The sequence below is a fragment of the Procambarus clarkii genome, chromosome 53 (genome assembly GCF_040958095.1).
Source record: "Procambarus clarkii isolate CNS0578487 chromosome 53, FALCON_Pclarkii_2.0, whole genome shotgun sequence".
Taxonomy (NCBI): Eukaryota; Metazoa; Arthropoda; class Malacostraca; order Decapoda; family Cambaridae; genus Procambarus; species Procambarus clarkii.
This window is the reverse complement of record NC_091202.1, coordinates 23,060,284-23,075,443: the sequence shown is the minus strand read 5'-3', so window position 1 is coordinate 23,075,443 and position 15,160 is coordinate 23,060,284. Positions and strand designations below refer to the sequence as shown.

The following is a 15,160-nucleotide window of genomic DNA, read 5'->3' as shown; positions in this document are numbered from 1 at the left end:
AAATGCCTCTTTTTGGTTAGTGCTTTTGTGGCTACCTGATAACCGTCAATCCTTAGTACCCCTCCAGGCTCTAACAAATCACAAGTGCTTACTGAAGATCAGGACAAGAATTAGGCCCCCCTTTAAAGACAAGGGTAGTCTGAAGGTACATTACTACAAAAGAACTGCAGGAAAACCACCAGAACAGTAGAATACACCAAAACAAGCAACATTTGCAACTTTTATTTGAACTATGTATACTTTTACACTCATTATCTAGGCCCAACTGCTAGTTAGCGACACTCACTTGCCACCATATGGCAGCCTCAATGACTTGAGGGTCTCAACCAGCCATCCACGTCATTCACACGTTGTTTATTCTTAGATTAATTTCATTTGAGGATTTATTACCAAACAAAATATAGAAAGTTTTGTCAATGTTAAGGGTGAGTTTGTTGGCAGTTAGCCAAAGATGGACTTTATTTAGTTCAGTATTCACAGTGACATTTAGAACAAGTGGATCAGGATTGGAGAAAATGAAACTTGTGTCATCAGCAAATAAGATTGGTTTGAGGTGTTGAGAGGCATTTGGAAGATCGTTAATGTAGATGAGAAAGAGGAGAGGGGCTAAGTATGCTGCCCTGTGGAACACCAATGTTTATGGGTAGTGTAGGAGAAATGGAATTATTCCCAGAGACATACTGGAGCCTGCCAGTAAGGTAAGAGTGAAGTAAGTAAGTAATTATCAAAAAGCAGGCACCAAACCGGGAAGGTTATAAGGTAAGCCTGAAGGTATTGCAGGAAGTGACCTCTGACTCCATAATGATGTAATTTAAGAGGAAGGTTTTGGTGGTTGACAGTGTCAAAAGCCTTACGCAGGTCCACAAATAACCCAACAGGGAATTCATTTTTATCAAGAGCTGTATGTATCAAGTTAATCATACTAATAAGTGCATCATTAGTGCTTTTATTGGGTCTGAAACCATATTGGCAAGAGCTAAGTATATTGAGTTTGGCTAGATATGAGTAAAGCTGCTTGTAGATTAGCTTCTCAAATATTTTAGATAAGGTTGGCAGAATTGATATAGGTCTGTAATTGTTGACATCAGTGAGATCACCACATTTGTGGACTGGGGTTACTCTCACTTTTTTTAGAATATCTGGAAAGGTTTGGAGTTCAAGTGATTTGTTGAAGAGCAATGCAATGGCAGGAGCTAGAAATCTGGAGGCTTTTTCGTAAATTAGAGATGGTATCTCATCAAGGGCGCTTGACTTAGTTTTAAGGGAAAGGATTACCTCATTAACATCAGAGAAAGTAGCGGGAGCTAGGTACAGAGATTCTGGATAGTTACCTGTAAGGTAGTCTTTAATATTAGTGAGTGAGGATGGAATATCATGAGCAAGGGATTTACCAATGGATGTAAAGAACCTATTGAATTCAATAGCAGTGTCTGAGGTCGAAAACACACCATCGTCATTAGATAGAAAAATTGTTTTTTTTTATTCAAAATCTTTTTTGAACTTAATATTTGGTAGATAGTGCTCCATGTTTTATTAATGTTACCCTTAATTTGGGTAAATTTATTTTCGTAGTATTTTATTTTGGCTCTTCTAATTATTTTAGACAGCATGCATGAGTAAGTCTTTGAAAATTCTTTGGAGACGACTCCTAACCGATACTGTACTTCTTTTCAAGGTCATGTTTTTTATTAATAGATTTAAGTATACCCTTTGTAAGCCATGGAGTGTTTAACCTTTTATTTATAACTTGTTTCGTTAGCATTGGACAGTGGGAGTTATAAAGGTTCAGAGTTTTCTAAGGAAATGTTTGCACTGCACAAATATTTGTACACGTTTACACAAATATAGAAAGTATACCGACCATTTTTGAGACACTTTTGGTTGTGTGTTGTATATGGGTGCTGAAGTTGATTCTCTTGTCTATGTATATGCCAAGGAACTTTCCATCATTTTTATTGCATTGTCTATCTGAAGCTGAATTGCATTTGTTGATTTTCTTCCAAATAAAATGTAGTAGGTCTTTTCTATGTTTAGTGTGAGCTTGTTGGTTGACATCCATGAGTGGACTTTTTGTTTAATTTTTTATTTACAACATTATTTAGTGTGAGGGTTGGGGTCTGAGTAGATGAAGGTAGTATCGTCAGCAAATAGTATAGGTTTAAGAATGTTATTCATTATTCTTTAGTTTGTTAGAGACGTTAGGGAGAGCATTGATGTATACAAGAAATAGGAGAGGTCCTAGGATGCTGCCCTGTGGCACTCCTACAGTTAATGGTAGAGTGGGGGAGGTTATATCATTGATGGCTACATATTGGTGTCTGTCACTAAGATAGGACCAAATACAGTTCAGGGCAAGGCCTTGGATTCCATAATGGTGAAGTTTAATTAAGATGTATATTTATGGTTAACAGTATCAAAGGCCTTTCTCAGGTCAATGAAGAAATTAATGCTATGAATGCCTTAGCTGCTGAGGGACATTAACTAGGTATTCAGCCAGTAAAACATGATTAAACTGCCAGAACCCATGACACCAAATGTCTGACTTGAGTATATCACAAAGAAGGCATACAGTGTGGACCTTCCTGCAAAACACCACACACATCCAGACCCTGGAACAAAGGACCAAAGATATTGAAGTAATAAACAAGACAGGTACCTGAGCCCTGCAGGTGGTACACAGGTAGCAGCACACCGCAGCCACTGGACAGATAACACGAAAACGGAGATGATTACACTGGTGAAGATGAATGCCTTAAGTACTAATATTGGGGAAAGTGGTTACCACAAGATACAGTGTGAGTTTGAAGCACAAGGTAGGAAACTATAATGATGAAATTAGGCACTTTTTGGTTTTACTTTTGAATAACGTAAAAGTTGGATTTTCTTTTTAATTCATTGGGGAGCGAGTTCCATAGACTGGGTCCTTTTATTTGTATGGAGTGTTTGCACAGATTTAGTCTGACTGTGAATATCAAAGGAATTACTTAGTGAATTGTACCTTCTTGCAAATAAATTATCATCATCATTAATATTAGCAGTCCTTGTGGCACAGTGGTAACACACTCGCCCCGCACTTTGCGAGCGATTTGGCCTGGGTTCATATTGTGGAAGAGGAGGGGTTGACTAGGCACCAATCCTTAGCTGTGTGCCTCTGTTCACCCAGCAGTAAATGAGTACCTGGTTGTTGAATGTTTTGGCGGGTCATATTTCAGAAAATATTAGGATTAAAGACCTGCCCGAATCCTATGCATGCTGGTGGCTTTACAAGAATGTAAGAACTCTTGTATATACAGTATACAGTAGTTAGTTTAGCTCATTTATTATGCACCCCATACCCATCCTGTGGGCAGTAGTGGAAGGGGTTACAGAGGCACATAATGGGCTCAGGGACTGAACTCCACAATTCATTTAGCTAAGCAAGCTACAATCTTGACAAGCTAGTTACAAAATTCAATGCACATCGCACATCAACAATGAGCTCAAGACCAACCACAAGTAGTTTCTAAATTAAGCAATTAACATGTGTGGAGAACATACATATTATATATACAGTATATATATATATATATATATATATATATATATATATATATATATATATATATATATATATATATATATATATATATATATATATATATATATATATATATATATATATATATATATATATATATATATATATATATATATATATATATATATATATATATATATATATATATATATATATATATATATATATATATATATATATATATATATATATATATATATATATATATATATATATATATATATATATATATATATATATATATATATATATATATATATATATATATATATATATATATATATATATATATATATATATATATATATATATATATATATATATATATATATATATATATATATATATATATATATATATATATATATATATATATATATATATATATATATATATATATATATATATATATATATATATATATATATATATATATATATATATATATATATATATATATATATATATATATATATATATATATATATATATATATATATATATATATATATATATATATATATATATATATATATATATATATATATATATATATATATATATATATATATATATATATATATATATATATATATATGCATGCAGAGTTTAGAACATAATATCTGATTTTAGATAGTATACCGACAGTTTGATACTTTTTTGATTGTGTTGTATGTAGGTGCTGAAGTAAAGTCTCTTGTCTATGTATAAGCCCAGAAACTTTCCATCATTTTTATTGCTAATGTTAACATTATACTGTATATTTATTTTGATTATTTTTATTTATTTATATTTACAACCGAGTTCTCACATTCTTGTACAGCCACTAGTACGCGTAGCGTTTCGGGCAAGTCCTTAATCTTACGATCCCTTGAATACGACCCCATGAAAAATTGTTTAACAACCAAGTACCCATTTTACTGTTGGGTTAAACAGCGGCTACAGTTAAGGATTTGCGCCCAGTAAATCCTCCCCGGCCAGGATACGAACCCAGGACAAAGCGCTCGCGGAACAGCAGGCGGGCGTCTTAACCACTACACCACGGGGACTGACAATTGTCTAATACTGTACTGTATAGACAATTGTCTATACCTGTATTAGAGTATAGACAATATATTAGAGGATGAATTTGGTTTGATGATTTACTTCCAAATAACATGTAGTAGGTCTTTATGTTTAGTGTGAGTTTGTTGGTTAACCTCCATGTGTGAACTTTTTTTTAATTCGTAACTTAACAACATTACAATATTTAGAGTCTATGGCGTTAAGATCTGAATAGATCAAGGTAGTATTGTCAGCAAATTGTAAAGGTTTACTACAAGTCCTGTTTACTACCATAGGTTAGGCTGTACAACCTAGCCTAGGCTTACAACATGCCCCAGCACCCAAAATGAGAGATATCAATTAATTAATTACCATAATTAGTCAACTATTTTCATTATAATTCTGGACCTGTATGAGGCGGACACATTTACAGCACATTAGTTCCTTGTTAATGTTGTGTGACCTCCATAGTGGAGTGCTGGGGCAGGAGTGGAGGGTGTGGAGTGCTGGGGCAGGAGTGGAGGGTGTGGAGTGCTGGGGGCAGGAGTGGCAGGTGTGGAGTGCTGGGGGCAGGAGTGGCAGGTGTGGAGTGCTGGGGGCAGGAGTGGGGGCGTGGAGTGCTGGGGCAGGAGTGGCAGGTGTGGAGTGCTGGGGGCAGGAGTGGGGGCGTGGAGTGCTGGGGCAGGAGTGGCAGGTGTGGAGTGCTGGGGGCAGGAGTGGGGGCGTGGAGTGCTGGGGCAGGAGTGGCAGGTGTGGAGTGCTGGGGGCAGGAGTGGGGGCGTGGAGTGCTGGGGCAGGAGTGGGGGGTGTGGAGTGCTGGGGGCAGGAGTGGAGGGTGTGGAGTGCTGGGGCAGGAGTGGAGGGTGTGGAGTGCTGGGGGCAGGAGTGGGGGTGTGGAGTGCTGGGGCAGGAGTGAGGGTGTGGAGTGCTGGGGCAGGAGTGGAGGGTGTGGAGTGCTGGGGGCAGGAGTGGGGGTGTGGAGTGCTGGGGGCAGGAGTGGGGGTGTGGAGTGCTGGGGGCAGGAGTGGGGGGTGTGGAGTGCTGGGGCAGGAGTGGGGGTGTGGAGTGCTGGGGCAGGAGTGGGGGTGTGGAGTGCTGGGGCAGGAGTGGGGGTGTGGAGTGCTGGGGCAGGAGTGGCGGGTGTGGAGTGCTGGGGCAGGAGTGGGGGTGTGGAGTGCTGGGGCAGGAGTGGGGGGTGTGGAGTGCTGGGGGCAGGAGTGGGGGTGTGGAGTGCTGGGGCAGGAGTGGGGGTGTGGAGTGCTGGGGCAGGAGTGGGGGGTGTGGAGTGCTGGGGCAGGAGTGGGGGTGTGGAGTGCTGGGGCAGGAGTGGGGGGTGTGGAGTGCTGGGGCAGGAGTGGGGGTGTGGAGTGCTGGGGCAGGAGTGGGGGGTGTGGAGTGCTGGGGCAGGAGTGGGGTACCTGAGGGGTGGAGCAGAGGGCCAGCAGGTCCCACCCAACACAAGCGTCAACACAACACTGACACTCGCGCCCCCTCACAACATTGCCACGCTCCTCACCCCCTCCCGTCACCCCCCCCCCCCCCCCCGTCACCCCCCGGCACCCCCCGGCACCCCCAGCACCCACCCGTCACCCCCAGCACCCACCCGTCACCCCCCGGTCACCCCCCGGCACCCCCAGCACCCACCCGTCACCCTCCCGTCACCCCCAGCACCCACCCGTCACCCCCCGGCACCCACCCGTCACCCCCAGCACCCACCCGTCACCCCCCGGCACCCACCCGTCACCCCCAGCACCCACCCGTCACCCCCCGGCACCCACCCGTCACCCCCCGGCACCCCCAGCACCCACCCGTCACCCTCCCGTCACCCCCAGCACCCACCCGTCACCCCCAGGACCCACCCGTCACCCCCCGGCACCCACCCGTCACCCCCCGGCACCCCCAGCACCCACCCGTCACCCTCCCGTCACCCCCAGCACCCACCCGTCACCCCCCGGCACCCACCCGTCACCCCCAGCACCCACCCGTCACCCCCGGCACCCATCCGTCACCCCCCGGCACCCTCCCGTCACCCCCCGGCACCCTCCCATCACCCCCCAGCACCCTCCCGTCACCCCCAACACCCATCCGTCACCCCCAGCACCCACCCGTCACCCCCCGGCACCCTCCCGTCACCCCCCGGCACCCTCCCGTCACCCCCAGCACCCTCCCGTCACCCCCAGCACCCTCCCGTCACCCCCAACACCCATCCGTCACCCCCAGCACCCTCCCGTCACCCCCAGGCACCCTCCCGTCACCCCCCCCCCAGCACCCTCCCGACACCCATCCGTCACCCCCAGCACCCTCCCGTCACCCCCAGCACCCTCCCGTCACCCCCAACACCCTCCCGTCACCCCCAGCACCCTCCCGTCACCCCCAACACCCATCCGTCACCCCCAGCACCCTCCTGTTACCCCCAGCACCCTCCCGTCACCCCCCAGCACCCTCCCGTCACCCCCAACACCCATCCGTCACCCCCAGCACCCTCCCGTCACCCCCAGCACCCTCCCGTCACCCCCAGCACCCTCCCGTCACCCCCAGCACCCTCCCGTCACCCCCAACACCCATCCGTCACCCCCAGCACCCTCCCGTCACCCCCAGCACCCTCCCGTCACCCCCAGCACCCTCCCGTCACCCCCAACACCCATCCGTCACCCCCAGCACCCTCCCGTCACCCCCAGCACCCTCCCGTCACCCCCCGGCACCCACCTGTCACCCCCAGCACCCATCCGTCACCCACTCGTCACCCCCAGCACTCACCCGTCACCCCCCGGCACCCACCTGTCACCCCCAGCACCCACCCGTCACCCCCCAGCACCCATCCGTCACCCCCAGCACCCATCCGTCACCCCAGCACCCACCTGTCACCCCCAGCACCCATCCGTCACCCCCAGCACCCATCCGTCATCCCCAGCACCCACCCGTCACCCCCAGCACTCACCCGTCACCCCAGCACCCATCCGTCACCCCAGCACCCACCCGTCACCCACCTGTCACCCCCAGCACCGATCCGTCACCCCCAGCACCCACCCGTCACCCACCTGTCACCCCCAGCACTCACCCGTCACCCCCCGGCACCCACCTGTCACCCCCAGCACCCACCCGTCACCCCCAGCACCCACCCGTCACCCCCCAGAACCCATCCGTCAGCCCCAGCACCCATCCGTCACTCCCGGCACCCACCCGTCACCCCCCGGCACCCACCTGTCACCCCCAGCACCCACCCGTCACCCCCAGCACTCACCCGTCACCCCCCGGCACCCACCTGTCACCCCCAGCACCCACCCGGCACCCACCTGTCACCCCCTGGCACCCACCCGTCACCCTCCAGAACCCATCCGTCACCCCCCAGAACCCATCCGTCAGCCCCCGGCACCCACCCGTCACCCCCAGCACCCACCCGTCATCCACCTGTCACCCCCAGCACCGATCCGTCACCCCCAGAACCCATCCGTCAGCCCCCGGCACCCACCCCGCAGCCGTCACCCCCTCCCAATACATTTGAATTACTGTATCCAAGCATGGAGTCCTTATTTTCAGAAGCTGCTCTGGAGTAAGTGCAACACCGGGCCACAAAAATCATTCAAGAACTAAGTCAACTATAATAATTTTTTTTTAAATAATAATAATAATAATAATAATAATAATAATAATAATAATAATAATAATAATAATAATAATAATAATAATAATAATAATAATAATAATCATCAGAGGGCAATCAGACTAATACTGGTACATGACGTTAATGTGATTGTTATCTGTGTATTGAAAGAGAAGAGTCAGAGGTAGAACATTCGTAGATGACAGTGGTCGGCTTCAGTGGAAGCCTCAGGAACCCTTGAGGGTTCAGTAGAATCCCCCGGTTGCAATCCTTTTACCATGTCGTGGCCCAACCTGTCCTCAGACCAAGTCCATTCCATCCAGGAGTCGACCCCCAAAGACGCATTCATCAATTTTAACATGCTGTTCATTCAAAACAGGAATTGTCTCAATTATAAATTAATATTATTTTATATTAGCATACTGTGCAAATGTAGGCATTGGTTAGATTAGGTCAGGTGTTTAGGATCTCTTGGCAATTATTTGTATTTGTAGTACGTGGGTAAAGCATCTACAGCGTTGTGGTTCGAACAATAGTCGTCAGCGAAGCACTTGTTCCGGAAGTGTTCGGGCGTCATCAGTTGTGAGTCGTGTGTAAACCGTCTTTCATTCATAAATTGATGGGGGGGGGGTGCATGGAATGGACTTGAAATTGAAATTGAAATTGAAATAAGTTTATTGAGGTAAAATACACACAAAGGGATGAGGTAGCTCAAGCTATTCTCACCCCGTTCAGTACATCGTGTTAATACATACATATAAACACATCACAAACAATAAACATATTACCAAACATTCTGTGAGATAAACATCTACATTTCCTATGGAATGGACTTTGGCTTTTGTTTATGAGGACGGGCTGCGTGACCTACAGCGCATAGGTTCGAATCCTTGTCATGGCTCCAACTGAGTTTCTTAATAATAAGAACACTGTTTTTCCCAAAAACGGTGGGTTTTCTGAGTGGAAGAGAACGTATGTCTGAAAGCTGACTTTAACCGCCCCAAGCTGCGCGCGCATTGACCCGAGGTTATATAAACCGGGACGGAGACGGCGTGGCCCCTCTTCCCAAGCCAGCAGCTGCTCTTACATAACGCCCACCCTCCTCCCGTGATCCTCTGCATCCTCTGTTTTAATTTTGAAAGGGACGGCCCACAGACGTGCTCAAGGGGCACTTGCTCTAGCATGCTAAGCATTTGCTGTTTCTTTGGGGGTGCTCCGGCGGAACCCCCAAAGTGATAAGCCTGCAGATAGCTAAGAAATATTCCCATGAATTGTAATTAGTCTAATTAAATTAATGCAACTTTCATTTACTACCTATGGATGTAGTTATTAATTGTAATTGGTCTCTACTTTATCATTAAGGATTATTCATTATAATTATTCCTTAATACTTTATTGTTATGCACTAGTCAATAATTATTTATCATTCATCCTAATTAGCTATTTGATTCATTAAAAATAATTGCTTATCATTATACTATTTGTTATTATTATTATTTATTATATAATAATAATTATTTTATTTATTAATTTATTATTTATTAATTTATATATTAATTTATTATATATTAATTTATTATTTACCATTATAAAATAAACAAGTCCCCAATCTAAGCACGTTTTCTTCCAACCTCAGAAAAATAATGTTTATTTAAGGAAAAATACATACATACAAAATGAGTTACAAGCAGAATGTTGGATTTCTAGATAGAGCTAGTATATACTATGCCTAAAGCCACTAGTACGCACATGAATCCCCCAATGGTGAAGACTCCAATTATAAATTATGTGAACAAGAGCTGGGACATACTCTCCAACACTATATCTGTGATTGCCCTGTTATAAGTGACTTCAGATCAATTGGTATGAGGTACTTTGAGCTCTGTAATTACTTCATACACTGGTTTAGTTGTGTATTGTATGTTGTATTTTATTTGTATTTTTTGTATTTTAAATTGAGCTGGTTTAATTTTGTATTAAGGCAGGTATTATCTCCCCTAATATTCCATGTATGACTAACCGTCCTGTGAGATGGGAATAATAGTTAAACCTATAGCTAGTTCTTGATCTACAGTGTGTGTAATATCTCATATAGAATAGGGTAGCAGCACATTACTGTGTATACCTAATTTTGCTAATAACAAAAAAGTTTCGGGCAAAATTTGGACAAAAAACTTAAGAACGAAGACTTAAAACTAATTAAGATAAAGATATTTATTCATGTAAAGTACATACATTGAAAATGAATTACAAATAAAATGTCGGATTAATAGATAGAGTTAATAGTTTAATAGCTTCATTAATAAATGAATTAATAATAGCTTCGAATTAATAGCTTCAGACATACAATCCCTGAAGTCATTAATATGCACGGCGTTTTGCAAAAAAAAAGTATACTAAAACTTAATACTTTTTTTTTTGCAGGGATATTCCTGCGCGGGCCCTAAGCCTCTGGCTGGCCCACTGGGCGGGCCCTAAGCCTCTGGCTGGCCCACTAAGTGTTGCTTGTTTCTGTTTTACTTGGGCGGAGTATGAGTATTTATTACTCATACTCCGGGGGAGGCCGGAGCCTCCCTAATGGACGCCTCCCCAAGCGGAGGCGCCATGGATGTTGACAGCAAGTCCCAGAGAGGAAAACGTCTGCTGGAAAATGAGTCAGCTGATGCTGCCCCAGAGCGAGATGCTAAGAGGATGTCTTCGCCTTCAGAAAACCTTCCTCGTGTGGTACCCCGTTCCTCGTTTGTGGTTGTCCAGGCCGCTCTACAGGTGTTAGGGGGTGCATCAGTGGGATTATTGGAAGTTATCAGAATTCGCGGAGCAGCAGGACCGACATCCATGGTCCGTGTAAAATTCAATGGGCCCCTCCCCGACCGGGTAGCACTACACAGGACCTCGTATCAGGTCCAGCCCTACAACTTCCCTGTGTTGCGATGTTACGCTTGTTATCTATTGGGCCACAGTCGCCTGACCTGCCGTAATGCAGCACGCTGTGCAAACTGCGGCAAAACAGGCCATAAAGACAGAGATAACGGTGGGTGCTCTGCTGCACCTCGCTGCTTTTTATGCCATGGCCATCACAAGGTTACGTCCAAGAGTTGCCCGGTATATCTTGAGGCCCTCCAGTTGGACATCGATTATAAAACAGCGGGGACCCCTAGACAGGAGCTGTTCCAGAGGTTGCGTGCCCTCAGTCAGCCTATCGCTTCTTCTCGCCTCCAGGTTCCCCCTCTTCACAAGTAGGAACTAGCAGACGCTCTACTAATTTAATTTACAAAAAAGCCTCCAGATCTTTAGCCCCTGCTATTGCTTTGCTCTTCAACAAGTCACTTGAACTCCAAACCTTTCCAGATATTCTAAAAAAAGCGAGAGTAACGCCTGTCCACAAATGTGGTGACCCCACAGATGTTAACAACTACAGACCTATATCAATCCTGCCAAACTTGTCAAAAATTTTTGAAAAACTTATATACAAGCAGCTTTACTCATATCTAGCCAAACTCAATATACTTAGCCCTTGCCAATATGGCTTCAGACCCAAAAAAAGCACTAACGATGCACTTATTAGTATGCTTAACTCGATTCATACAGCTCTTGATAAAAAGGAGCTCCCTGTTGGGTTATTTGTGGACCTGCGTAAAGCTTTTGATACTGTCAACCACCAAAACCTTCTTCTTAAATTACATCATTATGGAGTCAGAGGACACTCCCTACAATACCTCGAGTCCTACCTTACTGACAGGCTCCAATATGTTTCTGTGAATAATACAATTTCTCCCACCCTACCCATCAACATTGGTGTTCCTCAGGGCAGCATACTTGGCCCTCTCCTCTTTCTCATCTACATTAATGACCTTCCAAATGCCTCCCAACACCTCAAACCAATTCTATTTGCTGACGACACAACCTTCATTTACTCCAGTCCTGACCCTCTTGCTCTAAATGCCACAGTAAATACAGAGCTAAATAAAGTCCATCTTTGGCTAACTGCCAACAAACTCACCCTTAACATTGACAAAACCTTCTATATTCTGTTTGGCAATAAATCCTCTAGTCTTATAAATCTCAAAATAAACAATACCCAAATTTGTAACAAATTAGATGGCAAATTTCTTGGCATTCTCATTGACCACAAGCTGAATTTCCAGGGACACATTCTAAATATATCAAAAAAAGTTTCAAAAACTGTGGGCATTCTTTCTAAGATCAGATATTATGTACCACGCCCTGCTCTGGTGACTCTCTATTACTCCCTTATCTATCCTTATCTCAACTATGGTATTTGTGCTTGGGGTTCTACTACCCAAAATCACTTACGTCCTCTAATTACCCAACACAAAGCCGCTATTAGAACAATATCCAACTCTGGCCCCAGACATCACTCGGTACCCCTACTCAAATCTCTTAATATGTTAGATATTAAGTCACTGCACATTCTCTCATGTGTATTATACATATATAAAACGCTAAACTATAATGCCAATCCTGATCTTAAAAGCTTCATAGAAGGTTGTAACAGAACCCATGAGCACCACACCAGAAATAAATACAGTTTTGATATTCCTAGAGTACGTCTTAATCAAACTAGAAATGCTCTGCAAATCAAGGGGCCCAGAATGTGGAATGACCTTCCCAACCATGTTAAAGACTGTACCTCTCTCAACCAGTTTAAGATAAAAACTAAACACTACCTAATAAATTCCCTGTAATCTACCTCACTCCTCTATTGTCAACCCATGTCTGTTATTTTCTTTTTTTTTCTTTTTTTTTTAATCAACACTGTTTGTCAACCTATTGTATTTGTGCTGCTTTTTCAGTCATGTTCCCCCTTTTTTTTTATCTTTATTTGTATTTGTTCTCAACATCTTTTATTCTTTATGCTCAATTAGTATTAAGTTCTAGATATTAATGTTTTTCTTGCCCGAAACGCATTGCGTAATAGTGGCTTTAGGCATTGTATGTACTAGCTCTATCTATATATCAATCCATTAATGTAACATCACTTGTATGTATATACCTTACCTGAATAAACATCTGAATCTGAATCTGAATCTCTTGCCTGTCCCAGTCACATGCATTCATACGCCCAGGCTGCTAATCGATTTTCCCTCCTGGGTACCCTTGACATGGACGGAAACTCATCCACGGATACAGACATGGACGGAAACTCATCCACGGATACAGACATGGACGGAAACTCATCCACGGATACAGACATGGACGGAAACTCATCCACGGATACAGACATGGACGGAAACTCATCCACGGATACAGACATGGACGGAAACTCATCCACGGATACAGACATGGACGGAAACTCATCCACGGATACAGACATGGACGGAAACTCATCCACGGATACAGACATGGACGGAAACTCATCCACGGATACAGACATGGACGCTCAGTCTCGGCCGGAGCCTAGCACTCGTCACCCTCCTGCTTCTCCCCAAAGAAGCCAACACCGGCGTCGTCGACACACACCCATCGATCAGGAGGTACTGCTCCAACAGTTTTTTAGTTTAGTTCATTTATTATGCACCCCATACCCATCTTGTGGGCGGTAGTGGAAAGGGTTACAGAGGCACATAATGGGCTCAGGGACTGAACCCCACAATTCATTTAGCTAAGCAAGTTACAATCTTGATGAGCTAGTTACAAACTTTAATATAAGTCACATCAGCAATGGGTTCGAGATCGACCACAAGTACAGGTTATAAATTAAGCAACTGACATATGTGGAGAGCTAGTGTCACAATTGATATGTTTGTCCTGCACACCGCCCCCCATCCAGTGGGCAGCGGTGGATAGGTTACAATCACTCAGTTACTACCTACAGTTAGCAAACTGGGGATATTTGGCTAAAATTTCTGGTAGCAGATCATTTTGAATGAAATATTTACACATCGCTGGAACATTGGTTATAAAATTGTCTCTAAATTCACGTATCTTTTCGCACTCCATCACATAGTGACGGAGGGTGTGCGAATAGATAGCCCTGATGTTCCTCTGGTCCCCCAGGCACTTTCCCAGGGGATTGTGACACCGGTGGAACATAAGGCCCAGAGTGAAGCACCCACCAGTCGCAGGCGTCGTCAAGAGAGTTCGCGAGCCGATCGCCGCTTCCGTCAGGCAGAGAGAAGCACTGATCAACATCCTCTGGACTGGCTGTCATTGATACCACACATTTTACTTACTTTGTATGAGGGTTTTATGGCTTTTTCTAATGGTTCCCCTTTTGGAGATGCCTGTGCACAGGTGGTCAGAAAGTTAGCTGTTGTATTTCAGGGATAATGGCGCCCCATCCTGAGAATACTGTGGTGTTTTGGAATGCCCGCTCCCTTTTTAATAAGACGCAATTTCTACGCAATTTTATCGCCAGCGCACTACCGTTGGTCGTGGGACTCTGTGAGACTTGGCTTACTGACGATCTTTCCTTCACAGTGCCGGGGTATTCGGTCTATAGACAAGATCGGCCAGTACGGGGTGGAGGGGGACTTCCCTTCTTGGTCAGGGACTCGATAGTTCCGAGCTCCATGCTCCGGATTCACTCCTTCCCGGGTGGGCATTTCGAATTCATGGCAGTGAAGGTGGCCCTCTCCCATGGGTGGGAGACTTTTGGAGTTCTGTATAACCCCTGTCTACCGGTAACGAAGAAGGAACTACAACACTATTTTGGTCAGATCACAGACACCTGCCTCGTCATGGGTGACTTTAACGCTCGGCACTCATCATGGCAACCTATGCTATCGCGTCGCCACCACAACATGGCTGGCCGAGCCCTGTTTCAGTTTCTCCTTGACTCCCCAAACCTCTCCTTACTGATGCCGCCAGGTTTGGAAACTCGGAGACCCACTCAATGGGCATACTTCAACGCTCGATCTTTGCATTGGAAGAGGCCCCTTCACGATGGCGCAGATATGGACTGGGCCGTACCTGGG

At 44.9% G+C, this 15,160-nt stretch overlaps 2 protein-coding genes across 3 annotated transcripts in view; one reads left to right on the top strand and one right to left on the bottom strand.

Annotated features, from left to right (window-relative positions):
* The window catches only part of LOC123767073 (ubiquitin-protein ligase E3B), a 79,173-nt gene extending 73,062 nt beyond the window's left edge, over positions 1-6,111 (bottom strand). Inside the window, exon 1 of one of the 2 annotated variants that reach the window (XM_069304790.1) lies at positions 6,040-6,111. The gene's annotated coding sequence lies outside the window, so the exon portion shown is untranslated. Of the gene's footprint in view, positions 1-4,993; positions 5,166-6,039 lie in introns of those variants that run through there. The other variant, XM_069304791.1, reaches the window with a different exon arrangement.
* Positions 6,112-13,345: 7,234 nt separating this feature from the next.
* Positions 13,346-14,744, top strand: LOC138352441 (serine-aspartate repeat-containing protein C-like). Its single transcript, XM_069304932.1, has 3 exons — positions 13,346-13,717; positions 14,241-14,346; positions 14,602-14,744. The coding sequence occupies exons 1-3, from the start codon at positions 13,346-13,348 to the stop codon at positions 14,742-14,744; spliced, it is 621 nt and encodes a 206-aa protein (XP_069161033.1).
* The last annotated feature ends 416 nt before the right edge of the window (positions 14,745-15,160 follow it).

Excerpts from the sequence above, each read along its gene's own strand:
- LOC138352441 (XM_069304932.1), top strand. The coding sequence starts at position 13,346 with ATGGACGGAAACTCATCCACGGATACAGACATGGACGGAAACTCATCC. Across the intron at positions 13,718-14,240 it reads ACACACCCATCGATCAGGAG|GCACTTTCCCAGGGGATTGT; the intron begins GTACTGCTCCAA and ends CTGGTCCCCCAG. Across the intron at positions 14,347-14,601 it reads GCGAGCCGATCGCCGCTTCC|CGCACTACCGTTGGTCGTGG; the intron begins GTCAGGCAGAGA and ends TTTTATCGCCAG.